Source organism: Montipora capricornis, chromosome 10, assembly GCF_036669925.1.
Source record: "Montipora capricornis isolate CH-2021 chromosome 10, ASM3666992v2, whole genome shotgun sequence".
In the NCBI taxonomy this organism is placed as follows: domain Eukaryota; kingdom Metazoa; phylum Cnidaria; class Anthozoa; order Scleractinia; family Acroporidae; genus Montipora; species Montipora capricornis.
In genome coordinates, this window is record NC_090892.1 from 19,530,775 (window position 1) to 19,557,141 (window position 26,367).

Consider the following 26,367-nt stretch of genomic DNA (forward strand, 5'->3'; position numbering starts at 1 on the left):
AAAAACTCTAACTGCATTTTAGTTTATACACATTAAATTTACTTAGATACAATATTAAATTCGCTTCCATACACTACCCACATCTATCATCTCTATTTTTTAAAACAGCATCATCACCTTTGCACGACTATCAATTTCAAATTGACACGTACCTATCCACGGGTTAGCCATTGGCTCCTCATGTTTCTGTTCTCTTAGAACCTTAATTTATTGTTTTTCAACTTTTATTTGTGTAGGCTATTACCTGCTATTTGAAGCCTCTGGCTCAAGTCCTGGTGCAGTGGCAAGAGTAATGAAAAGTTATCCACAAACACCCCCCATGTGCCTCACCTTCTGGTATATGATGTATGGCAGAACCTTGGGAACTCTCAATATTTATAAAAAAGTTGGAAGCAGCCTTGGAAATGCAAGTTGGAGTATTTCCGGAGACCAAGGTCTCATGCGGACATGGCTCAAGGGGCAAGTGACAATGAGCAGTATGATGCCTTTCAGTGTAAGTCCATAGAATGATAAAACAGTAGTAATCACCTTGTCACCTTGATTGAGCGTTTAGTATGTGGTCTAAAGAAGACCCAAATATGTCATTTTTGGTAATTGTGAAGAAGAGCTCCCCAAAAAACCTGTCGGCCGACTGTTGGTCGACTGTCGGTCTTCTGTCGGCTGACTGTTGGCCGTCTGTTGGCCAACTGTCGGCTATCTGTTGGCCGACAGACGGCCGACAGATTTTGCCACAAACACAGACTACCAGTCGGCTGACAGTTGATGTGTCGGTAACATGTTGGTAACCTGTCGGTAACATGTCGGTACAATGCTAACACTATAACCTCGCTAATTTTTCTCTTTTTTTCGCTGATACACTGATAAGAATAAACAACTCGAAAAAAAATCCTTCTATAACCATCCATCGGTAGCCTGCTGGTAACTTGTTGGTAACCTGTCGGTAGTCTGTTGGCCGACAGTCAACCTACAGTCGGCTGACTAGTTTTTAAGGGAGCTCTTCTTCACAATTACCCCATTTTTAAAAACCCAGGGCCTCCAAATTGTATATATACCCTGTAAGCTTAAAGAATAATATTTTCAACTTGTTTGGAAACAAAAGTGGTTTTCTTGCTGAACTAATGTTAACAGCTTGTTGTACATAACTTTGCTTAGTAATCAGGCAAAGCATACTGCAATGGAGGTTCTAGAGATTCCTTCAGCTGTTCTTGGCTACCATTTGTAGAGGGACATTTGGAAGCTGTCCATCCGCGATAAACTCGCTTGTAAATAATTTATTTGACAATTGAAAATAATTTCCATCAAATTTGTAAGCAACGATCAAAGCAACAGTGGGCTATTTACCTTGCAAGTTCTCTAAAATTGCGCTGTCTTTTCTCGCACATGGACGATCGATTTCTGTGAAAACTTAGTGAGCAGTTATCATAATGTTTACACAGTATCTGTTTTAATGTTTAGTTCAAACAGACTTATTTTGGGTTTTGAGGGTGATTATGGAAATTTACATGTACAGATTTCTTCTGGGATGTTCTCTTGATAAGCCACAATACACCTGCAAGGTTGGACAAAATTATACTTGAAAGAGATGTGGCTTTCAAATCCAATGGTGTTTACAGTAGTAATAACAGTCATTGTCAGTGGATCCAGGAATTTTGCCTAGAGAGAGTATTGGAAGGGCCTTGACAAGGTGGCCCTGTGGGTACACTGGGAGCTATGCAGAAAGTATGCAATAAAGTGGTGTGACCATCAACACTTGGTAGTTTGTAGAGAATGGAGAAGTTACATGTAGGATAACATGGGACATGACTATGATCTACCCAGACAAGCGGCTGAAGCACAATTGGCCAGGTATCACAGGAGTAGAAACTTATCAACATTGCTGTGCTAGGGGACCACAGCATCGTTATGGTGTACAGCTGTAAGTCACCAACTTTTAGTCCAAAAATCTTGTTAGCATCCACAAGGATATGGCCAAGGCATATACAAACATCATTGAAAACCTTGCAGATGTATCTGGTTTACTGAGGGCCTCACATACCTGCTACCAAAGTGAAAAGAAGCTAAAACCTCAAAGAATTACATGTACAGGCCTGCATTATAACTTACCTTCCGATGTGGTATAAGATCCTCACATCCATTCTTACTGATAGAAAGAGCAAGATTATTTCGTGATTTTGGTTACCATAGTAACTGTAATTTTCACATAAAGGTATTTCAAATTAGGCTGAAATACCTCTGCTCTGAGCCAATCAAATTGCAGAAATTTCTCAGGTAGTAGTATTAAGGTTAGTAACACCCTAGCACTACTAGTGATCACATGCAGTCTTAACTTCATACAGTGGAAAATGAGTGAGATAAAAAAGCTACAATAATTGTAGATACAAAAACATGAAAGCTCCTCACAACTTAACTAATACACTGTACATTGCCCTTGAGACGTCATAGATCACCTCCCTAGCTAGAAATGTTGATGGACAGGGCCGTACAAATAATTGGAAACATCTTTTAAAACAATAACGATAAGATTGAGTATTTATCTAAAAGACTCGGAAGATGCATTGCTTCAATTAGTGGGAGAGCATGACAGAAAGAAACTTTTCTTCTTCCAAAAAGACGCTCAAAAGTTGGCTGAAGATCTGAATTTGCTTAACCTGGACAAAACAATGGATGAACCAGCAACCAAATTTGCGAAAACAAAAAGAGTAAATCAAAACGCACTACACCAGGCCAAAGAGTTTATAGAAAAGCGGTGGAAAGATAAGGCACACCATGTCAAGTACCCAAACAGAGTAAAGGAAGTTGATGTTGGCCACCAAAAGACCAACCAGTGGCTAAACAGAAGGCTTGATAATTGCAGCCCAAGACCTGAAAGCCTAGCCAGTCGATCATACCATGCTAGGATTATCAAGGACAACACTGACCCCTTGTGTAGGAGGTGCAACACGTACGTAGAGACAATTGACCAATTGAAATTGTGTCTGGCTGCCCTACTCTCGCTAAAGTGGAATAGATCCAGAGACACGATAGAGCAACAGTATACACACAAACATACAGTGCAAAACTGTAATATAACAACATCTTAAAAATGGTACGCCCACACCCCGGAAACTGTAACAGAAAGTGAAAATGTCTACATCCTATATGGAATGTACTGATACTCACAGATCAGGAAAAAGCTGCTAACAAGCCTGACACAGTAATTAAAGACCTCAAAATAATAATAATAATAATAATAATAATAATAATAATAATAATAATAATAATTATTATTATTGTTATTATTATGCCCTAATACTCTCAGATAAAAGGTGTTAATTCCAGTTTCTATTGGCTCCGGGCAACAACCAGTTGCCTAGGGTAACAAAGAAGCATCCTTCATTTTTCTTTCCTTTTCTGTCTACATCTCCAGCACTTTTCTAAGAATTCTTTCTGCCCCCAAATGTGCAGATCTCTGAATCAGTTCAATGGATGTGTCCATACCAATGGTCCTCAGATTTTCTTTTAACCTCAGTGGTATTGTCCCCAATTCCCCCACCACTATGAGTACTACATTGCACCTTTATCCTTACGCCCAATATCTTTCAAATTTATCTCAGGCAAGGTCTTGGTGTTTCTCTACTTTTTCGTCTTCTTTTAGTCTCACCCTTCTATCTTACGGCATTGCTACATCTAAAATTTGGCAGTTGTTCCTTCTTTTGTCTATGATTAATAAATCTGGTCGCCTAGCCTCGAATCTCATGGTCTGTTCTTACACTGAAGTCCCACAACATCAAGTGCAATCTTCATTTTGAAGTATACACTGTTAGGAACATGTTCATACCACCTCTCATTTTCCTCAAACCCATATTTTCCTGCCAGGTCACAATGAATTGCCCGAGCTACGTTGTCATGTCTCTTTTTCACAATGTTGCTGATTGTCTTGTTGCTTTGTTTGCCTTATTATTATTATTACTATTATTACTGCTGGTATTATTATTAGTATTATAGTGATATTGGTGATGATGATGATGATTATTATTATAATGACCACCATGACTATCACGAAGACAAAGAAGATAACATTGCACCAGGCAATTAAAAAAAGGTTGATGTAAAAAATATAAGCTTAATGCTCTCTTCATAAATCAGCTAGTGCAAATAATTCATTCACTTTAATTAAACAATCTTTTTTCATTTTGCATACATTCACTGCTTACGTTTGGTATCTTTTTTCTCGTAACATTGTTGTAATTTCTTGCAGGTGGTCTTTGAGGGAGTCAGAGGCAGGGGAGTGCAAAGTGACATTGCTGTTGATGATATATCAACAACAGCAGGCCAATGTGTTGCTCCTGGTCAGTAGTTTAGCATTATTTTAATTCTTAGTTTTTGTCTTTTTTTTTTTTTAATTAATAATATATCTGGACAAATTTCTCTATTGTGATTGGCTTAAGAGAGATGCAATTTCCAGGTAACACAGTACAGAAAAGAGGTTTAAAATCCCATGCAAAAAGAAACAAATCAAGCATTCTGATTGGTCAATGATCAAAGGAACTTTCAGAGGGGCAATCAAATGCAATCCCCATATGGTGCAATTTTTGTGTTGCACGCATTTCTTCTGATTAATTGCAATTATATCATCTCAAAATTTTTTCGTATATACTATTGACAAGTAATCACATGATTTTTCTTGTGCAATTTGGAATAAACGTATGAGCACTTGTCTTGAAAAAAATTACTCTTGGTTATTTATTCCAAATTACACTCAAACTCATGTGATTACATGTACCTCTACTGGTCAGTAGAAAAGAATGGACTTTGGAGTATGGACTACGGACCACAGACTATTAGGTATAAAACGCAGACTATGAAGTATATGGACTGAGTATAAATTTTAAAATGTGGACTATGGTATCAAATGCGGAATAGGGTAGCAAATGTAGACTAACGACTATAAACAGCATAATATAACCTGAAAATAATGCATAAAGTTTAATAATATTATTGTGAATCGCCTTGCCAAAATATCTTGCATTCAAAACAGCTCAAGCGTTCTTCCCATCAGTAAAAATTTTGAAAACCAAAAATCTGATTTTGCTGCATCAACATGAAAATTTCAATTATCCAGATGAGTGCCAGAATCACGTAGCTTCTTTAAAATTTCTTTCGTCTGGCACTTCAAATAAATGGTGTGACTACGAAAACTATGGAACATCTCGATTGGAGTAGTTCATGGAATGCAAATTGCAAAATGTACGTGTACCACCCCAGAAATGTATATTAATTTAAAGTAATATTCAGTGATGCTCGTTATTTGCATTTTGTAGAAGACGACGTGATTTTGAAAAAAACATTTTGTTACAAAAAATTAAGGTGAAATGTTTCTAAACATCATACTAAAGTTTAAAAAGTTTAAAGAAAGGATGATGTTCTGACGTTATCAAGTCATGAAATTAAATTTCGAATGGAAATTGATTATAAAATAATACTAACAAAATGGCTATCAAATGTCTTAAATTGGATGTTCTCTCTGTCAAACTTATTTCTTTTGCTTCCATAAGGTCCTAATCATCCTACCTCTTTCCCATGATGTGTTAATATTCAGTCAATCTGTTGTGATATTTGAGAAATAAAGAGTACATGTATGTCTAGTTCAGAGCTTTGGTAGAGAGCTGTTGCAGGCTGCATGTCAAGACCATGAATTGTGTTTATTTGGCCTTTTCTTATTGAATTTCATTCTTATTTTGAGTACATGTTACTGTTCTTAGCAGAAGTTGCATGTACTCGTACATGTGTACCATTTGCAAATTAATAAATATTTGGGGTTTTAAAATAACAACATTGACAAAACTCTGCACTATCTCAGTTGCAAGTGGTTGTTCAATGTTATTTTTATGAAAAATCCTTATATTTCATTGATAATTATCTGAGAGTGTATGATAAGGTGCTTTTCTCTCTCAGGGGACTGTGATTTCCAGAAAGACTTTTGTACTTGGACTAACATGGCTGGTGATCAGTTTGATTGGATAAGGGATTCAGGAGGAACACCCAGTAGTCTTACAGGTCCAGATACTGATAGGCTTGGCTCAAGTTCAGGTACATTATTACTGATGTTGAGACAATAAAGCTAGAAATAAGCAAACTATGTGTTTTTATTCAGGAGTAGAAGGCAGCTACAGTCCAACGATTATCATTGTTGTTCAAGTTAATGGTAGATGATCAAGGTTGAGGATTGTGTGTATCTGCCAAAGCTAAGTCGCAGCTGTTGCACATTAAAACATAAAATGAGCAGACCAAGTTTAAGGCATTTATTGTTCTCAAGGTACGCCACACATACCAAATCTACAGTGCATTATGCGTGTAGATTATAGCTGACTGTAAAAATCTTTTTCTGACAGTTCAGCAAACCTTGTGTTTCTCTCACCCATGAAAAAATTTGCTGAAAGTACTGTTACAGTAACAGTACTTTGGCATGTTCTAGTGTTGTTTATAATTTCAAACAAATGATGTCATGCACTGTACATGTACCTACAGGCATTAGAACTTACTACATGTAATTATTACATTAGTATGTATTTCTCTTAACTGCATGTCGGTGTGACATCAGTTGTTTGAAATTTCTTTTCTGTAATCATAGAGTACTTAAATGTACACAATCAGAGTTGAGATAGTAATACTAGTGTACAGGAATCCATTTTACCAGCCCTAAGGACTTGAGCTGCACTGGTGTCTGACTCCTTGCTATTATAATAGTCTGCCTTATAATAGGAACAGGGAGCGTGAGGGTATGAATCAGCTGTGCTGTTTTTTTTTTGTTTTAGAACTGCATGGTTACAAGTATGTTAGACTGCCAGGCTTGGTGTGTGTTGCACATCAACCCAGTCACAATAAGCTGTGGCATACATGTAACGTTTGATGAATAACAAATATCATAAAGTTATTAATTTATTGTTGAGATATTAGGGGGCTTTAGCAACGAGAACAGCGATGGCAATGAGAACGCCACTAACTTGCATATTTAGTGAGCAATTAAAGCAATACAGCTTTGCACACTCTGCACATGCATCGTTTAATTTTTACCTATTTCTTTGCCGTGGTCACCAAAACAACAATGTGAAATGTCCAAATGTGAGATTTTAGGTAGTCAATGTCAGCACTTGAGGATAAATTTCATTTTCTCCCCTAAATTGAGCGCCGTTCGTACTAGTTTCGCTTTGAGGCTTTCTCACACCTTTGTCACGTTAAAATGCATGGAATAGTCACGAAGCGATTACAATAACGCGAATCCACATTAATCTTAACGATGATGTGCCTGTTACTGTTGCTGTTGTTGTTGCCAAAACTCCCTTTTAATAAGCTTGAGGGAAGCATTCAGGTTTTCCTGAATAAGTGGTGCTGCCAGCCAGTTGATTTAGTTTTATTGTATTGGTCTAGCGATAATTTCCCTTCAAAGGGTTTGGAACCTGTATTCAATTCCTACTACTATCCTTGCTAGTTAAAGAGACACTGTCACCGAATGACATGCGCACCAGTTATCGAAGCGAATTGATCAGAATTGGTGGCCATAATGGCTTTGACAGTGAGTGAGGTGAATTGCATGAAATTTGCACCAAATCACAATAATTTAACATCTTAACAAATTACCATGTTTAGGAGGGTCCAGACTTAGCATGGCCAGAAGTCACATCCTAATACTATGGCATTATCCCTAAAGGTGATAGAGAATGATCCCTTCCAGATTTGAATGCCTGTGTGGCCGTGTTTTGTATTCTCTCTGTGGTAAATTCAGAATGCTTTTGTCACTTCAATCCAGGGTTTTATGTCTTCATTGAAACCTCATTTCCAAGAGCAATTGGTGACAAAGCAAGACTACTTAGCCAGAGGCTTAATGGGACAAAGTCTAAAAGCTGCTTCACTTTCTGGTATCACATGTATGGTAGACATATTGGCACACTCAATCTGTATGAGTTAGTCGGAAGCACAGAGACACTCATTTGGACACTGGCAGGAAATAAGGGAAATAAGTGGTTCAGTGGGCAAGTTGCTGTGGGAAATGTCACAGGATACAAGGTATGGTGTGTGTCAGCTTGTTCAGTTTCCAATGACAGTTGTCTGAAATCACATTGTTCTTTATTGTTCCTCACTGTTCTTCAGTCTAATGATTTCTCTGTCTATGAAGAATAAAATAATACTGTTGATGTTTGTGGTGATGCTGTAAGATGTTCTGTTCCCTATCAAGAGGCTTATTAATAGCTACATGTATGTGTTTAACTACTTGTTTATCCAAAGCCCTGTCCTGCAGTTTACAATGAAGTTTGTCTTTCATTCTTGGCTGTCAGACATTCCGACAGTGCATAACAGTGATTTTATAACAAGGCAAGATTATACAGATAGATGTTGCCTTAATTAGTTATGCGTCCAATGTTTATCTCTGGGAGGAAAGGGAGGATGGTATTGACATCTTTCTTAACTCATTACATATATTATTCTATTAATGAGAAGTGGCCGATTGTGTGCCTAGAGGGGGTTGTGTGGTGTGAAGGAAGTACCTGTCGAGAAATTTATACAAGTGATAGCAGGGAGGGAGCTTGCAAAGTGCACCTAAGACCCATTACGGTGCACATACTTCACTTCAAGGTGTTTGTCTTGGACCTGTGTTTTATGTCTTGACTGTTTCTTGTCTCAGATCATTGCAGAGGGAATAAGGGGAAGTAGCTATGCAGGAGATATTGCCATTGATGACTTTAAGATCTTACATGGTGTCAATTGTCAAATTTTACCATCAAGTGCTTCGCCAAATGCACCAACCACTCCTGTGCCTATCACAACTGCTGCAGTAACGACCACTCCACCATGTGAGCTTCTTATTTGATGTTCTTTCTTGTGAATTCTTTCATTTTCTAGCACTGTGAACGCCCAGTCTTCAAAAACCTGGGATTTTAGTTTGCAGCTGTGGAATTTCCAGGCCCAAACTTTTGTGGAATCAAGGGACATAAAAGTTCACAAACCAAATTTTAGTAATAATAATAATAATAATAATAATAATAATAATAATAATAATAATAATAATAATAATCATAATAATAATAATAATAATAATAATCATAATAATAATAATAATTGGCCTTTCGCTTTTTTGCAAAGATAGTTTTAGATTTTAGATACTTTTTGTTTCCAATTCTTACTTTTCTTACTTTTTAATATTTCTTGTAAAAAATTTAGAAATGAAAATTGTTATTATTAGTTATTAATAAGACAGTTTTTTTAATTTTACATATTCAATTTTCAAGAACTACCATTAGGAGCTCATTTTCTTGATGTAATCTATTTTCGGTTTTACTTGGCAAATAAAGATTATTAATATTTTACAATAATAATAATAATAATAATAATAATAATAATAATAATAATAATAATAATAAATAGGTGCTTATAGGGCGCATTTCTAACCTCAATGTGCCTAACAACAGATCATTCATTAAAAAGACAGAGAAAAATAAATAATTAACAGTAATGTTTTTGAAACAAAAATGTCTTAAGCCTAGTTTTAAATGTTTCTACTGTTTCTGCTCTTTTAATATATTCGGGAATTGAATTAAAAAAAAATTAGTGGAATTTAAGAACTCAATCAATCTTTAGTACCCTTGATTTCGTTTTTTGTTTGTTTATTTCATTGACACATTTCCTAATCATGAATGAATAATGTTTAGGGCAATTTTAGATACAGTCAAACCCCTATTAAGCGGCCACCTGTTAAACTGCCACCCCTATTAGCCAGCCAGTAATCAAAGTGCTGACGAGGCCTTTTCTGTTGTTTTTACCTCTATTAAACGACCATCCCCCTTAAGCAGCCACTATCCATTTCCCCAAGTGTGGCCGCTTAATAGAGGTTGAACTGTATTTTTTTTCAATTTCTGTTCATTCTCTAATTCACTATTTTCTCAAATCCCACAATGCATCTTGTTTACTCCCCAAAATTTTGCATGGTCATTGTTTGCAATTTCTCCTGGGACATGATGATGTCCCAAGAGAAATCGAAAGCAATGCCTATGCAAAATTTTGGTGGGTATACATGTATAAACAAGGTCTGTTATGGGATTTGAGAAAGTAGAGAATCAAAATTTTATCATGTTCTTGATTCAAAACAAAACAAAACAAAACAAAATCAACAACAGCAACAACAACGACTTTATTTGTGAAGGTGTAATTTGACTCCACCAATATTTCCCAAATAAAGGGAAAGTACTCTTCTGGGAAACGCTGAATAAGACTGTAGACTTAGAAAAGGTAATCACGTAGAGTCGACTGTTGGGCAATTTCTGCAACGTCGGAAAATGCAAGTGATATTAATCCTTAATTTAATGAGGAAACGTGGGATTGCTTGGTTATAAATAACGGCAATTTTTTTTATTGAGAAAGTCAAAAACGCACCCTGTTGCACAATTTCGTAGCATGCCATTTCAGTGTTCAGCTAGAGTCAATGAACTGTAAAAAGCACGAATCAGCTGAATGATAGTTTATTTTTGTACAACAACACCAAAACAACGATACCAGCCTTGCTAAAACTCAGTTACTACATGAAAATAATGGAATTGATTTTACCTGGGGTAAATGCAAAAAAAATGCCTTCTGTCTCAGCCAATCAGCATTTAGTAAATTTGCCCTCTATGTTATAAAGGGAATTAAAGTGACTTGAGCATGTAAAATATCCGGCTGTATTACATTACTTGTAATGTTATTATTGTCATAGGACTCATTAGCTATATTAAATGAACTGGAAACCAGCCAAAGTAACTTTCAACTGTAGGCGAGAATGTCAGTGTGGCATGCTCTATGCATGACTGAATGTATATTTTTAACCTCTCGGTATTTTGCAGTTTAATGGTTATCCAGTCACATGTGTCATGTACCACTATAATTGAACTTATCCTTCGTCAGCATTCTCATCTTGAAGGAATATGCCAGGAGGCAATAATTACTTATCAATTCCCTGTTCAAAGATAACAAAGTGATTGTTCCTTTCAGCAAATGTTGGCATTAACTGCAACTTTGAGACTGATCTTTGTACGTGGCAACAAGACACAAATGACCAATTTGACTGGACAAGAAATAGAGGTTCAACATTCTCATCCTCGACCGGACCATCTGCAGATCACACGACAGGTAGTCCAAAGTATCCATAAGCCAAGTTCAATAAACACATGGGCACGTCGGGATAAAAACAAGCATACGTCTTAAATACCAAGGATTTCGAATGCAAATCCTTGCAGTATTTTCGATAACAAAGGGAAAAATTACGTTCTTGTTTTTATTTTGACGTACGTGGTTTTTTTAAAACTATGAACGCACTTAGAGTCAATGTTTAAACAGTCTTAATATAACAAAACCCTAGCTGAAAACTTAGTGAAAACCCGGATTGCAAGACTGTTTTACTGTGGGCAAACAGAGGCGAAAGTCCTGAATTGCAGGTTTGGGAATACAACTTGCATTCCAACGTGCATTGACAGCCAAACTGACTTTCTGTTATTTCACCCGCCAGCACAAGTTTGAAACTTGTGATGACGCAGTTGTAAATCTGTTTGCCTAGGGCTTAAAGTGCTTAAATAAAATTATTATTAGAAACAAACTGAGAAGTCTCCATAGAGAAAAACTGAGCATTAATAGGAAGCATCAAGCAAACGGGCGTCATGTTTAAGTACCGTATTTACCCGTGTTTAATACGCGCCCGTGTATAATACGCACTCCAATTGAAAGCCGATAGATGGTAATTTTGCATACTGGTGTTTTTATTCATTCACAGGTAGAGGTTGGTATATATACATTGAGTCATCGTCGCCTAGAAGGCTAAATGACACGGCCAGGTTAATAAGTGCCCAAGTTCCTGCTACCACCGGTAGTAATGGGAAATGCCTGTCGTTTTGGTATCACATGTATGGCGCTCACATCAATACTCTTAGTGTGTATGTTAGGACTGGCGCTCATGATACACAGTTGTGGTCCAAGACAGGAACACGTGGGGACAAATGGCTGCATGCGTTGGTGACTATCACCAGCAGGACTCACTTCCAGGTGCGTGTACAAGCAAATAACTGTTACACGGGGTAATTCCTCTTTGGAGTTCTTGAAAAGTCCTTGACGTCCATTTATCGTTGAAAACGCATTTAATTTCATGCAACTTTATACTTTATCCGTTTTGTTTTGATTTCTTTTATCAAGTGTCTGTCAGACAACCAGGGTAGTGCCTGTTGGTTGAGGATATACGTTTTGTCCAACTCGCGAGCGAGAAAAACAAATTATAAAAGACCACTTCCAGCCTATTCGGCACAACTGCTATGAAATTGTACAAAAAATACTGCTACACTCTTTTTCCATCTTTCCCCCTCTTCTGCATCAGGCCATAACTAGGGCTCACTAGCTTAAAATTTCAGCGTGTGAATGTAACTTGTTATATCTGCAAAACGAGAGTTTAAAGTCTGAGAGCCCAAAATTCCCGTGCTGCTTATTAGTTCTGCGGCCTACACACGCATTGCATTCTTAAACTAGTAAGTCTTTGATTTCATTTTATCCTTGATCCAGCTCTCGCAAGATCTTAAAGTTAGTAATGGTGGACTGTTCAATAGGACAATTCCAGTTAAAATAACAGGTGTCTCTTTTAAATCAAGGCTTAAAACTTTGGTCGCTTAGTGTTTAGTTAACATAGTTTTAAAATGCAAAATAAAATAAGAATTGGTCACAGTGGCACTTTAAAGTGATAATGACAATTGCTTAACATAAGTTTCAACTACATGTATAGATTGTTATGGTTGGATCTGTGGGGCACAGTTATCAAGGAGACATTGCATTGGATGACATTTCAATGTCATCAGGACCCTGTCAAGTGTCATCAAGTAAGTAGTGCAGTGAATGAACGTGGTAACCAAACGCAACGCAAAGCAAGAGCGTACAAGCAAGTTACAGCTCGGATTGCTGGTGTCTTTAAAGGGGACATGTCACGTTATTTTAGAGTTTTAAATCTGGTGACGTAATTTGGAGCACTGGGAAGAAACATTTTAACGCCGTATCCCACAACCGCGCGCGCGGCCTTTGGCGTTGTTTCCAAACTCCCTGCAGTATTGCCATCGCCAAAACTCAACAGATCATTACGTGTCTACAACATTTACTGTTACTGAATGAACATTCAAGTAGACCCGACAAAATCTAACCTCGCCCCTGCCATGTTAAATTCGAAAGTAGGCCGCGCTCGGTTGTGGGATACGGCGTTAAAATCTTCCTCCCTAGTCCTCCGAATTACGTCACCAGATCACCTGGTCACGAGTGTAAAACTCGAAAAGGGTAAAGTGGAATTCCTTTTCTGCCGAGTAAATTATCGTAGAATCAAAAACAAGGTGATTCTGAGGAAGAAAGACGTATATCCAGGCGATTTCCCATAAATTTGAAAAATGTCGGGCCGATTTGTTTTCAAGATTACCCAAATTCAATCCATTTCTCTCGTCCAATTTTGTCCATCCATGCTCCTCTTTCATTCCTTTCTTTTATGTTGTTCAACAGTCTTAGAGTGGTTTTCAATTGAGTGTCGAAAGTAATTAGAGAATTGCTTTGATTTATAATTACTTCACTCAGTGATTGGTTCAAAGTTCTTGCGCTAATTTTTCAACTAATCAGAAGTGAAACCAAAACCAATCATGGCTCGCGCGTGCACATTTTCCCGCGCTTTGTGTCGGCTACGTGTAGTTACTTCGGGTTTTGATTGGTTTACTGGATTGTCTCCGTCCTTTTTGATTGGCCAAAGTAATTACTTTGGTTTTGGTTTTACGACACTCATTTGAAAACCGCTCTAAGTGGTTATTAATTGCAATGTTTCATTCTACTTTTTGGGCATCTTGGGTGGGTACATCATTTGGCGTGACATAGCCCCTTTAAAAAGAGAGAAATAGGGAGCTTAAGCAGGCGCGTTTTTGAGACGCGGACGGCAACCGGAAGAGACCAATTCGCATTCCAGGACAGTTGTGTCTCCCAGATTTTTACACTAATCATCTCTAATGGAGAAAACAAACTTGACAATGAAATGTGGTTGTGTGAAGACAAGTTAAGAGGGAAAACAGGTCACTTCCGGTTGCCGTCCGCGTCTCAAAAACGCGCGTGCTTAAGCTCTCTATTATCATCGTGTTTACGGACGGTACAAGGGTGAAAAAAAAGTCAAAGCGACTTATTTGATTTCACCTCATTCTTGCCTTAGAAAAATCATTATTTCCTTCAATTTAACAGACGTGTTTCAGTAGATGCATGTGCCACCTTTAGTGTGAAATAGTGAAGGATTTGCAATAATATTGACGGGAATTAAGGAACGTTGTAATGGCAATGGACAAATACACCTTCCTGTGTTTAAAATTAATTTGCTTGACTTGATCTTTGGGTTGAGTGTTGTTTTTTTTCCTGGTGCGGTTCTTTGATCTCAATAGAGAACTGGCCCGTAGAGTGACATTATTTTGAGTAGGGTACGGTATTGGTCTGCCTGGGAGGGACGTACAACCTGAAGCAGCGCAGCTTACACACGAAAAGTGCACATTCTGTTAATTTGAGCATGTATGATTTTTTTGTAAAAAACCAGTTTGTAGAGAAAAGTAGAGTTGGTTTTTTCGTTTAAATCAAGGCAAATTTGTTACCTACGTCCATGCATTCGCAGACTGATCATGCATGACTGACTGTTTAATCATGGCCTTTATAATCTCCGTTTTAGCAACTTGCACTTTTGAAGAAAGTCACATGTGTGGGTACACACAAGATACACACGATAATTTTAACTGGGATCGTGCCAGTGGGGCATCCATCACTCCAAACACTGGCCCAGCCGCAGATCATACATTGGGGTCACCTGCAGGTAAGCCTTTGTAGTCGCTTGTCATGCTTTACACTCCGTGGCAAAAGGTCAAATTTGAAATGTGCATTGGAAGCAAACATTTCACCTCAGCAAAATTACGTGCCTCCCATGTCTGTGATTTGAACGTCTTTCTTTTAAATCTAACACTTTAATCACCGTTTTTAAAGGATTTTACATGTACATCGAGAGCAGTTCAAGAACGAGAGGAGACAGGGCCAGGTTACTTTCCCCACAGATGCCTAAGATCAATGCCATGTGTCTCCAGTTCTGGTATCACATGAATGGCTCGACAGTAGGTTCTTTGGCTGTGTACAAACTGGTTACATCAACTGGGGGTCCTCGAATTTGGATATTGTCTGGAAATCAAGGAGATGAGTGGCTTATTGCGCAGGTGTCTGTGTGGAGCCCGCTGAGAGCTTTCCGTATTGCATTTCAAGGGACTGTTGGCAATGGAGATAAAGGAGATATTGCCATAGATGATGTTTCTGTCTTCAAGGGCACATGTGCCAGACCAGGTGGGTGACACAAAATCAATCGTGTTTTTAATTTGTCCTTTACAATGCCGGAACTGGATATGTAGCTCAAAGTCCTTCTTGCACGATAAAGAATCAACAGATAATCTAAAGTTTAAGTCGTAATTGTCTTTATGTTGTCAACCTTGGAAGGCAATTCCCTAACATCTCTGCAACAATGGATCTGTGGAAGCAATGAATCTGTGTTAAGGGTTCATGCTAGAGATGTAATGGAAGAACACCTAAGCGCAAGTCAGTTTGCGTATAGAGAAGGGGTTAGTTGTACGAATGCACTCCTCTTAATCCAGCATAAAGTTAATAAGTATCTTGATACCCAAGAGTGCAGGGGCATTACGTTTATTTGCAATGTACTTTAATAAGGCTTTTGACTGTGTGAAACACGACCTTTTGTCACAGAAACTAAAATAGCTTCCGCTCACTCCTTATATACTGGACTGGTATCTCAGCTTTCTAAAGGGCAGACAGCAAAGAGTTAAGAGTCTTACCTGTAAGATTTGGAAGTTTTGTTTATATCTCGAATGAAAAAAAAGGAGCTCAAGGTCAACTGTGGTTGGGTTTGACCGCCTTGTGTTTCTCTCATTAAACTGATGTTATGTATGAGTGGGTTGAGTGAACTAGATCCGTTTCGTTTGCACTCTAGGCAATTGTGACTTCGAGAGGGGAACGTGCACGTGGAGGAACACTCGCAAGGAAGATGACTTTGACTGGCTGGAGGGCAAAGGAAATACACTATCTTCTTCAACAGGTCCCAGTACGGATCACACAACGAATTCAGCAAATGGAACATACATGTACATCGAAGCTTCCTCACCGAGACGGTTAAACGAGACTGCACGACTTGTTAGTCAGCAGTTTTCACCCGTTCCTTTTCGTGGGAGGTGTTTGAAGTTTTGGTACCACATGTTGGGTGCCGACATAGGCACTCTCAACGTTATACAGAAAACCGGACCAGGAAGTCGGTCTGAAACTCTCCTCTGGAGTTTGAGTGGTCAACAGGGAAGCAACTGGTTGAATGGAAGGGTCTCTCTTCGGAAGAGTCCCAGCAGAAATTACTGGATTGTCTTTGAGGGAGTGCGTGGCAATGGTTTTCGTGGTGACATAGCAATTGATGACGTTCTATTTACAAATAGAGATTGTACAATACTTCCAGCTAAAGCCAATCCAAACAAGGCAACATCCACTACTCCAGCACCAACAACACGATTCACTCTTCCACCAACTGTCCCACCCTCCATCTATAACTGTGACTTCGAAAGTGACCTATGTAATTACACACAGGAGGTTATAACGGATGTCTTTAACTGGACACGACACCAAGGAGGAACGGGTTCTGGTGGGACCGGACCAGTTATGGATCACACTAAACAGCAAGGTGTGGTGGTTGGTCCAAATGGACCTGGTTCCCTTCAACATCTTCTCAGTGGAAAATGTGTACATGTTTTTCTCGGGGGCCATACCAAGCCTACTCCTGGGCATTCTGTTGTGTTTTATGATGGCTGTGGCGAAGCACGATTGGAATTCCAGCTAACTTCAGATGGCTATATGAACTATACCAAGTATAGCATGTGTTGGAGCCGCAGAGGCGGACCTGGACTAAATGCAGATGATGTTGTTTTGCTTGACACATGCACTGAAAAATGGAGGTTTACATCTGCAAAATCTATTCAGCACGTTGCGACAAGCAAGTGTGTTGCTCCGAATCTTGGATCTGCTACGAATAACAGAAAACTTATCTTGGTAGCCTCATGTGACCAGAGAAACCAGATATTCAGGTGGCAACCAAGTAAGTTACACGTAAAATATTGTTCACGCCGCGTTTGTCGCAACTGTCGCTTAACTTTCTTGTGGGTAAGCCAAGTTTCGTTGACACAAATTGACTTTATTTGGAAAGTAAATGACATATTACTTTAAATTAGCTTGGTGGAATGATAAGTTAAAAATCGAAACCACCAGTAAGCCAGTTCATATAGAACTTGTTTGTTTTTATCCCGACTCGCATGTGTTTTGACCCTCAAAATAGTCTTTATGTACATGAACATTTAGGGAAAATTGAGGCATTCCTGCTAACACCAAGAAAAAAAACTGGTTTCATTGGTAACTGAATATAGGCCATTTCCGAGTTCATGCCTGCGTCCTCTTCAAAGCGAGTCGAACTGCGAAGTTTTTGTGATGGTAATTAGTTCTACTTAACATATTAATAAAACAAATTTTCATAAGAAAAACTTCGCAATTAGACTCGCTTTGAAGGGAAGGCAGACATGAACTCGGAAATGGCCTATTCTTTCATCTTCTGCCAAAATGACCGCAATTGTAGAATCAAGTAGTTGTTGGGTTGCTTCCTAGCTCCTTTAAAAACAATATTCTTTGACTTGCGTTGTGCAACAGTTTGACGCAATTACCAGTATTGATGCTTTGGATAGACCTTGCCGTGCAATAGAAGACACATCGCATCTATAAGTCTGGCAGGTTCCCTCATTCTCTATAGTAAAGTGCTTGTGAGCGTATTCCATATGGAAATTGTGCCATTTAAAAACCGTACTTCCCAGCTCCAACTGATACCAGTCTATTGAACTTAACACTCAGGTTAAACACAAATACGTATTACAAAAATTACTTGTTCCCTTGTTCTAGAATCAGCTTATTGACTTGTCTATCAAGAGGTAGTATAGAGAATTGTGTAATTTAACTCGTAATTAAGTTAACGACGAGGACCCTAGTTGGTCATTTCACCGCAGTCCAGTTTGGCGTTCCAGACACCCCTTTCAAGTGACTCCCACTGAAACATACTCTTAAGGGTGATGATTCCGAGGGCTATAGTTAAATTTCATTGTAGTTGAGACGTTTTTTTCCTTTTAGCTCGGGGATGGTATATATACATTGAAGCATCATGGCCCAGAAAGCCCAATGACACTGCAAGGCTTCACTCACCTGCCATCACATCTAATCCATCGCAGCCAAAGTGTCTGTCATTTTGGTATCATATGTATGGACCACAAATTTCAAGCCTTAACGTTTACACTAAAGTTGGAAACCAGTTTAATGGTCCTGTGTGGTCGAGATCTGGCACACGAGGTAACAAATGGTGGAATGGGCGAGTGCAAGTTTCCAACAACAATGCCTACCAGATCGTTTTTGAGGGCGTCAGAGGCACGGGCTACCAAGGAGATATAGCCCTGGATGATGTTGAACTTCAGAATACAGCGTGTCGGGCCACAGTGAACTGCGATTTTGAAAGTCCTGTTGCTCAGTTGAAGAAGTGTGGTTGGACTCATCGCGTGGGTGATAACTTTGATTGGAGAATTGGACAGGGTGCTACTTCTTCAACAAACACTGGTCCATCTAATGATCACACGCTTGGAGACCAAAGAGGTATTTTCTATAATAAATTACAGTCTTTGAAAGATGCGCATCAAAACAAAGTTCCAGAGTTTCACCAAAGCCAAATGAGATAACAAAAACACTGTTGGAAAACAACTACAACAACGACAAAAGTAACAACAATAACAAAAGCAAATTAACAACAATAATAAAAACAAAAGCAAAGCGAAAAGAAAAGAAAAACACTGTCGCAAACCAACGCCACATTTTATTGGACTAGCTACGTTTTGAGTTTTGAGTGTTGAGTTCCCCAAGACCACTGCAGATTTCAAAAACTGAACGTACATCTTTTCGAAGTTCAAATATATCTTTGATACTTAAATTATAGCATCTTCGTATTTTGAAAGCTCAGTTGGTAGAATACCGAGAACCTAGGTTCAAATCCCGTTCAGTTCCAGGCCACCCATTCGTTACTGCTTTAAGTGCGGCTATGACCAAAAAATCAATTCTCCTTTTGCATTGGATTTCAAAACTATGTGACTAAACATTAAGTGACTTAAAGTTTAAGCCTTGATTTTAAAAAAGGCACCTGTTTATTTTAACTGGTTATGTTCCTATTTAATGATCCGCCATTACTAACTTTAAGATCTTGAGAGAGCTGGATCCAGGAGAAAATGACGTCAAAGGCCCACTAGTTTAAGACTACAATGCGTGTGTATGTACTCGGCTGAATTAATATGCTGCAAGGGAGTTTCACGCTTTAAGACTTTAAAACTCGTACTTTGCATGTCTAATAAGCTGCATTTACACGCTGCGATTTTAAGCCAGTGAATAAATGTTGCCATAATCGATCGGTTTTGAACGTACATTAGTAATGACGGACCGTAAAATCCAAAACGTAACTCCAAATAAACCACCTTTGGATAAAAATTGAAGTTCAAAATTTTGCCAGTGAGGTGTTAGGCAAACACACTTTCAAAGTCGGAAGAAAAGAGGAAGTTATTTTTTATCAAAGTAGCACTTTAAGTGATGTTCATAACTGCGATGATGTTAAACTATGAAAGTGCTTGTTTCCCCAGTTCAACTATATTGTCTCTTTACAAGACAAAAATCTGCCTCGGTAACGACAGTGTTACCTTATTAGCCTTGTACGTGGTATTTAGCGATGGTTAAATATTAATACAGTTTTATTATTCTGTTTCAATTTATCATATTTGTTAGGAAACGTTGTTGGGTCCACCTCGTGTTTTCCTTTTCATCATGTATTTATTAATATGTATATGTTATTTGCCAGCTGGGAGGTCCGTATAGCGAAAAACTGTGACCGAGGTCACAGTTTTTCACTGTACGGCCCGACCCTTAGCTGTTAAATAACTTATTTATTGTTTTCCTCCCTCTCTCTCTTCCTCTCTGAAATCACTTTTTTAATATTAGACTCGCACCGAGTTTGATAGCGAATGCAGTAAGCGACTTAAAACTGAACGATTCAAACAGAAACATTTTTGTTTGAATTCTATTTCCACGCCTCTTGACTAATAAAAGTCTGTTTTGAAACACTTACTTCTGTATGTAAACGACAAACAATTGGTCGAATCCATCTGGCTTCTCCTCTACAGTGACTGCGGCCAATACTTCTCGAACGACTTTAGACTCGGCAGCAGACTCGGGACTAGGAGTCGTTACGGGGTTTTGGGGCCACTTATTTCGATCTTGCAGCCACTCAGGACCGTTCCACCGGAGCTTTGCATTGACCACGAAACCCCCTCGGCTTCCAAGATCGGCAGGGTTCTCATCGCTAGGCACGTGTCGCCACTCCTTAATTTGGTGCTCTTTAATCTTCTTGACGCGGTTAGCCAGGAACTGTCGATATTCACCACTTCACCGAATCCAATGTAGTGCTACCGTACTGTCCAACCAGCAGCAGGCAAAAGTCACAGGAAAGCCATCTAGAGCACGACGAACGTTTTCCACGGAATTTGCGGCCATGTGTCCAGCCACCAGCTCCAGGCGTGGTATGGTCATGCGCTGCTTCGCAAAACGTGCCTTTGCTTCTACTAAGCCTTGTGTAATACCAGAATCTTGGTGAACAACAGCATAGACCGCCGCCGCAACACCGTGCCCACAAGCGTGTCCGAAGGCGTGGAGCTCTACTTCGCTGGTGGGTTCTTGATACGGAGCCAACGTTCTTTTAGTTACTACCTTTCCAGGCAGAGAATTCTCCCAGCGCTTCCACTTCGCAGCAAGCTCATCTGACAATTGGGCGTCCCAAGCAACCTTCTGCTCACATGCATCTCAATAGATAACCTTTCCTTGTAGGGTTATGGGAGAAACCAGTCCAAGTGGGTCATAGATACGTGCGAGCTTCCCTAGGATCACTCTTTTAGTTGGCTTTGTGTCTAGCTCAGGAAATGCTATGGCAATAGTGTCTGCTGTCTTATCCCATTCTAGAAGGAGCAGTTTTGTTCCACAATTAGAAGATTCGGTTCCCAAATTCTGCTTGGCTGAGGTCCACATTCTCTTGACAGCTTTCCTCTAACTCTGGTGAGTTTGAGTGCCACCTGTGTAGTTGGAACCCACCGTCGGAAAAGATGGTTACCGCATCAGCTTTGAGTTTATTTGCGCGGGTAACAGTCGGTCCACCAGAGAGCGGGTCGTCAACGTACAAACTGCGCAAAATCTCAGCCACGCTCTGGGGCAATCGCTTGCTCCACGACTCCAGGTGTTGTCCAATCACTCTGCCCTAGAAGAAACGGAGAAGGGCTAGACCAAAAAGAGCTCTTGTAAACCTCAGAGTGATCACCTCATAGGAATTAAGATCACGTACCAGTGAAACCGAAGAGCGTCACGATCACTTTCGCGTATGCGAACTTGAAGGAATGCTTTTCTCATGTCAGCTGCAAAAGCTATGGAGTGAAATCTTCCACGTACTAGCACGTCATAGACGTTGTTTTGCAAGGGAGGGCCTGGCTCAAGACAGTCGTTTAATGAAGGTGCTCCTTTCTGTCCTCTCGCTGAGCAGTCGTACACAATACGCAGCTTTGTGGTCTCCGCGTTCTCCCTAATCACGACTCGATGGGGCATGCAGAATTGTCTACCAGAAGAATTCAAGGGAGCTGGCTCTACCGAGCACGTCCAGAGCACATAATCTTTCATAGTCGCCCACCGCATCGATCGCCAAAAACCTGCGCCGACATCAGTGTCTATTCCTGGAGCCATGAGTGCCCATCCAAAACGGGTGAACTCTGCTACAGGTTCTCCACGATGTCCCTCGCGTGGTTGTGTACGTGTGCGAATTTGGGCGTACTCATTTGAGTCGAGGATCATATGAACAGGTAAGCGTTCATCTTGTGACTGATCGTCAAGCTCGATTCCATATAGATGAGAGTGGTGGGCAATCCGCTCAGCGTATCGGGGATTATCCAGCATCAGTAACCCCCTTTTGTCTATTCGCGTGACGCGCGTGTACAACGAGAAGTCCCCTTTCACTGCTTGTAGACACAAATCGTATTCTGATAGCTTTGTGGTTGTCACACCCAGCAACGTGGCGACACGACGCGTTCCACTCTTCACTGCACGTGCGCGAATGAGATGTATCAGCGTGGAAGATACATAAGAATGACTAGCTCCGCTATCAAGGAGTGCGTGAAATTTGTGACCATTAACTTTAACCACTAACCCAGGATGTATTACTGATGATCCGACTACGTTGGTTGTACATGTCAGACTTGAACCGGAAATTCCTCCCTCGCAAATCGATGTACGGTGTTTTTTTATGACAAATACGGCATGATAATTTGCTGGGACATTTCATGGCACTATGTTGACCAGCAGCACAATTAAAAGAAAGTTTTTTGTTTACTAGAAATGTCTTCCGTTCGGCTGGCGTGGAAATCTTATCACATCATGATTACTACTATCACAATAGACGCAATTGCTGATGTGACAATCCTGAGAGTGAAAGGCACGTTCGCTTGAGATATTAGGACGTTTGGGTAAGGGGTTGCCCTTTGTCGGGTTGCCTTTCTCAGACCCTTTTACGATTGCGCCCACTTGCGCCCACTTGTGCAAGGGCCTCTAGTAATTCCTTAAAGGACCACGAACGCCAATCACCGCCCACGTGCGTCACCCAACTCGCTTCGAAGAAACATTAACTTTTTCACAATAACATAATAAGTTACGCCTTGGACAGCTTCGAGTTTTCCTAACGTTTCCAAACTTTCAATTGTGAACAAAAGTTTTCATAAAACTGATGGACCTTGGCAATGTTTCTCTCTGTTATAGCTGGCAATTCGATTAGATTAATGACATATGCTCCCGCTATTTCTTCTGGCTGCCCAAATTTTTCGCGAATATATTTCAGAGCTCGCTGATAGCCTTCTTCATTGAATGGTAAACCATCTATAGCGCTTCGTACTCTTGAAACCAATAGCTCCTTAAGGTATGAGAACTTTGTGACGGGAGGAACGTTCTGAGAATCTACCATTGCTACAAATTGGTTTTCAAAACGCACTCAGTCGATTACGGTCCCATTAAAAGGGGTCATAGAGAGTTTGGGAAGCTTTACAACTGACCTTTTCTCTTCCAGTTCCTTTTGCTTGAGGGCTGCTTCAAGCTTCTGGTCGAGTAGCTGTTTTTCATAAGCCAGGTCTTTCCCATGCGGTTCTTCACGTTCAAAGTCATGCTTTTCCTTTACAATTGCATCAAGGCATTTAGAGAGCTTTTCCACGATTGCATCGGTCATATTTAATTCCTTTTCAATCCCATCAGACCAAACCTCCACTGTTTCTTCAGACTCACCCTGAGAAAACTTGCTCTCCACGATAGATCCTCTCAATTGATCGATTTCACCAGCCAAAGATATGATAGACGCACGTTGCCGATCGATGGCTTGCTTTTCACGACTTGCAATGATTTCATCACACTTCTTTATCCTAAGATGAAGAGCCTTCAGTTTTGCCTCTAATTCACTAAGTTGTTTCTTCAGAGACATCTTTACTCGGAGACTGTCCCGTCTGAGGTGCCAGCAATGTGGGAAACACGAGAAAGAAGCCCACACTTCTCACATTATCACAAGATTTATTCATCAGAGAGATGGAAGATCTCTCACAATCACAATTCCTTCAAAACCTAAATATGAAACTATAGAAGGCTTATACTAAGTAGAGCTTAGACAAAAGACTATTCTTGGATGCCAGACCACAAAACCGCCGATAATTCTCATTGGCTAAACTAAACTTACGTGGTTTTACATATTAACCAAGGGAAATGAAACCTAATTCCGACTCTCACTAAATCGCGTTTACATAATCAGCCTAATGCCCCATTCACACCAAACCTTAAACATGTTTTAAACATGTTTAGTTAAACACGGTTTCAAAGTGTTTCCTTTTTAAATCATGTTTACTGACTTTTGTCGACTACGAATTTAGCACAGGTCAAAGCATGTGTTGAAACAAACGTGAATCTCGTGGAAAAGCCAGTCCTACATTTTTCTGTGACTTATTTTTATTTTGTTAAACCCAGTTTAATTAAACTTGTCTTGTTGGTGTGAGTGGGCTATAAGTCTATTTAAAAAAAGAGGTCGCTAAAAAGGATCAACAAAATACTCGTGTACAGTTTCCGACAAACGGATTCAGTGTCACAAAAAAGAAATTTAAGGTCATTACACACGCTCACGCAACCAGGGCTAGGATTCCGCCGGGTTGGCGGGCAAGAAGGGCAAGATGGAAAAATTCCACCCGCTCTTAGAGCCAATCAGATCGGAGGATTCGTAGAATTCCGACCGCTCGCAAACTGAGAAAAACAATATATAGAGGTATTTGTTTTTGCATCATGAATAAACCAGTATTGTATGGTATGGTATTGTATTGTAGGCGATACTGGTGCAATGCTATATGTTCATACAATGTGAATGCACTTTCTCAATCCGCAATGAAAGCTAATTGATTAGACAGAATTCTGTTTAAGAGATAGCTGCTCTGTGGCCAAGCAAATAAATGCCTGATTTCAGACAAACTTACTTCTTTTGGTTATAAAAACCTTAAGTTACAAGTTCTAAGGCCAACAAGTGAGAGAACTAAGACTAGTAGTAAAGTTTGCGTCGAAACGATGTCGCTTCCAGACTCGCTTTCTCTCTGAGGTCTTTTCACTCAACTATTCTGTCATGTCCACAGGTCATTATCTTTTTATTGAAACATCCGTTGTACCAACAAATTCTAAGGCGTGGTTTCAAAGTCCTTCAATTTCCTCTCAAGCTGGAAAATGCTTCCAGTTTTGGTATCACATGTATGGAAGCAGCATTGGTGAACTGAATGTCTACCTATTGACTTCTCAAACAATGCCAAGTATCCCAGTTTGGTCAAGACTAGAAAGATCAAAGGCAACTCTTGGTACGTCGCTCAGATATCGGTGCCACAAGCAAGCTATGTGCAAGTGAGTTCTAGTTCCCTGTCCTCTTAGATGAACTGAGTTTCTCTTTTAGCTTCTTTTTGGAATAGGCTTAATTTGATTGATTCAATCAAAGATTTCATTGATGTGTCTGCATAATAGTGAGAGCATTCGCCTCGCACTGAAGTGCTCTTGCTTGATCCCAAATTCGCCATCCATGTGCATGTGGTTTGAGTTTGTTTGTTCTCCCCTTGCATAAAACCAAATTTCAGCTTTGCACTTTATTAGTTCCGGCTTCAATGGTAGAGTAGGCTCGATGCGAATCGAGCTGTCCCTACTACTTCAAATTCTTCAATTTTATAACAATCAATGGACATGATGCCAAAATTGCGGTAGGGAGTTCATTTTATTGTGTAGTGTGCCTTCTCTTATTTTGTTCAAGCCATAGTTAAGCATGGAGCTGATTTATAAAACTGGACAATTTCCTTTGTTTCATGTTTTTGTTTTTTTGTATTAGTTGGCCTTGACCCTGCAAACACACCTTTTTTTTCGAGAAGATAACCAATCAAATCCTTCGATTAAATTATGCGCACCTAATTTGCGAACCCTTGCGAAGCGAAAACAAGGCTGTGCAGGGTCACGGTCAATTCAACATCGATTGCAAAAACTTGTTCTCGCTTTTAAAAGTTCCAAGGTTTCAGAACCAGTCCCTCGATTAACTATGCTCAAGCGTTCCCCGTTTTTGAGCGAAAGATTAACTCTCCTTCTTTATTGGCCAGTGGGTCTGAAGAGCGTCTGCAGAAAGAAAAAAAAGGGGGGGGGGGGGGGGGGCAAAAAAGGGGAAACAACCCCGAACCTTTAGGAAATAAATGCATATTTGGAGTTCGCGATGTAAACTAAAGACAGAAGTTATTCTCGCACTTATCTGAACAATTTGAGCAGTTGTCGCTGTATAGACACCTGAAAAATTCGGGCGACTTCAACTTCTCTTTGTGGTGATCTGATGACGTAATTCGGAGAGATAGCCCCAATTTGCACTAAGAGGGTCACGGGACCCAATGCTTCCCTTAAACAGTGATTGTAATCTTGCTGTTGCCAAAAATTGACAGTAACATACATAAAAAAGTATCTTAACCACGCTACAAATTGAGAGAGAAACGCATTTAAGGGATTATATTTTATGGTACATTTGATTTTCAATCAAAAGTAGTCGCCATGATTTGTCTTGCCGCCACCATGTTGGAGGGCATACTCTTGCCCTCCAACATGGCGGCCAAA

General features: G+C 39.7%; 1 protein-coding gene across 1 annotated transcript in view; it reads left to right on the forward strand.

Moving 5' to 3' along the window:
- The window catches only part of LOC138018374 (MAM and LDL-receptor class A domain-containing protein 2-like), a 252,304-nt gene that overhangs the window by 17,931 nt on the left and 208,006 nt on the right, over positions 1-26,367 (forward strand). The window contains exons 9-20 of the mRNA XM_068864996.1: positions 237-493; positions 4,238-4,328; positions 5,935-6,069; positions 7,787-8,043; positions 8,660-8,828; positions 10,999-11,136; positions 11,774-12,042; positions 12,767-12,860; positions 14,711-14,851; positions 15,019-15,366; positions 16,025-17,167; positions 18,241-18,753. Coding sequence (XP_068721097.1) covers positions 237-493; positions 4,238-4,328; positions 5,935-6,069; positions 7,787-8,043; positions 8,660-8,828; positions 10,999-11,136; positions 11,774-12,042; positions 12,767-12,860; positions 14,711-14,851; positions 15,019-15,366; positions 16,025-17,167; positions 18,241-18,753 — 3,555 coding nt within the window. The remainder of the gene's footprint in view (positions 1-236; positions 494-4,237; positions 4,329-5,934; positions 6,070-7,786; positions 8,044-8,659; positions 8,829-10,998; positions 11,137-11,773; positions 12,043-12,766; positions 12,861-14,710; positions 14,852-15,018; positions 15,367-16,024; positions 17,168-18,240; positions 18,754-26,367) is intronic.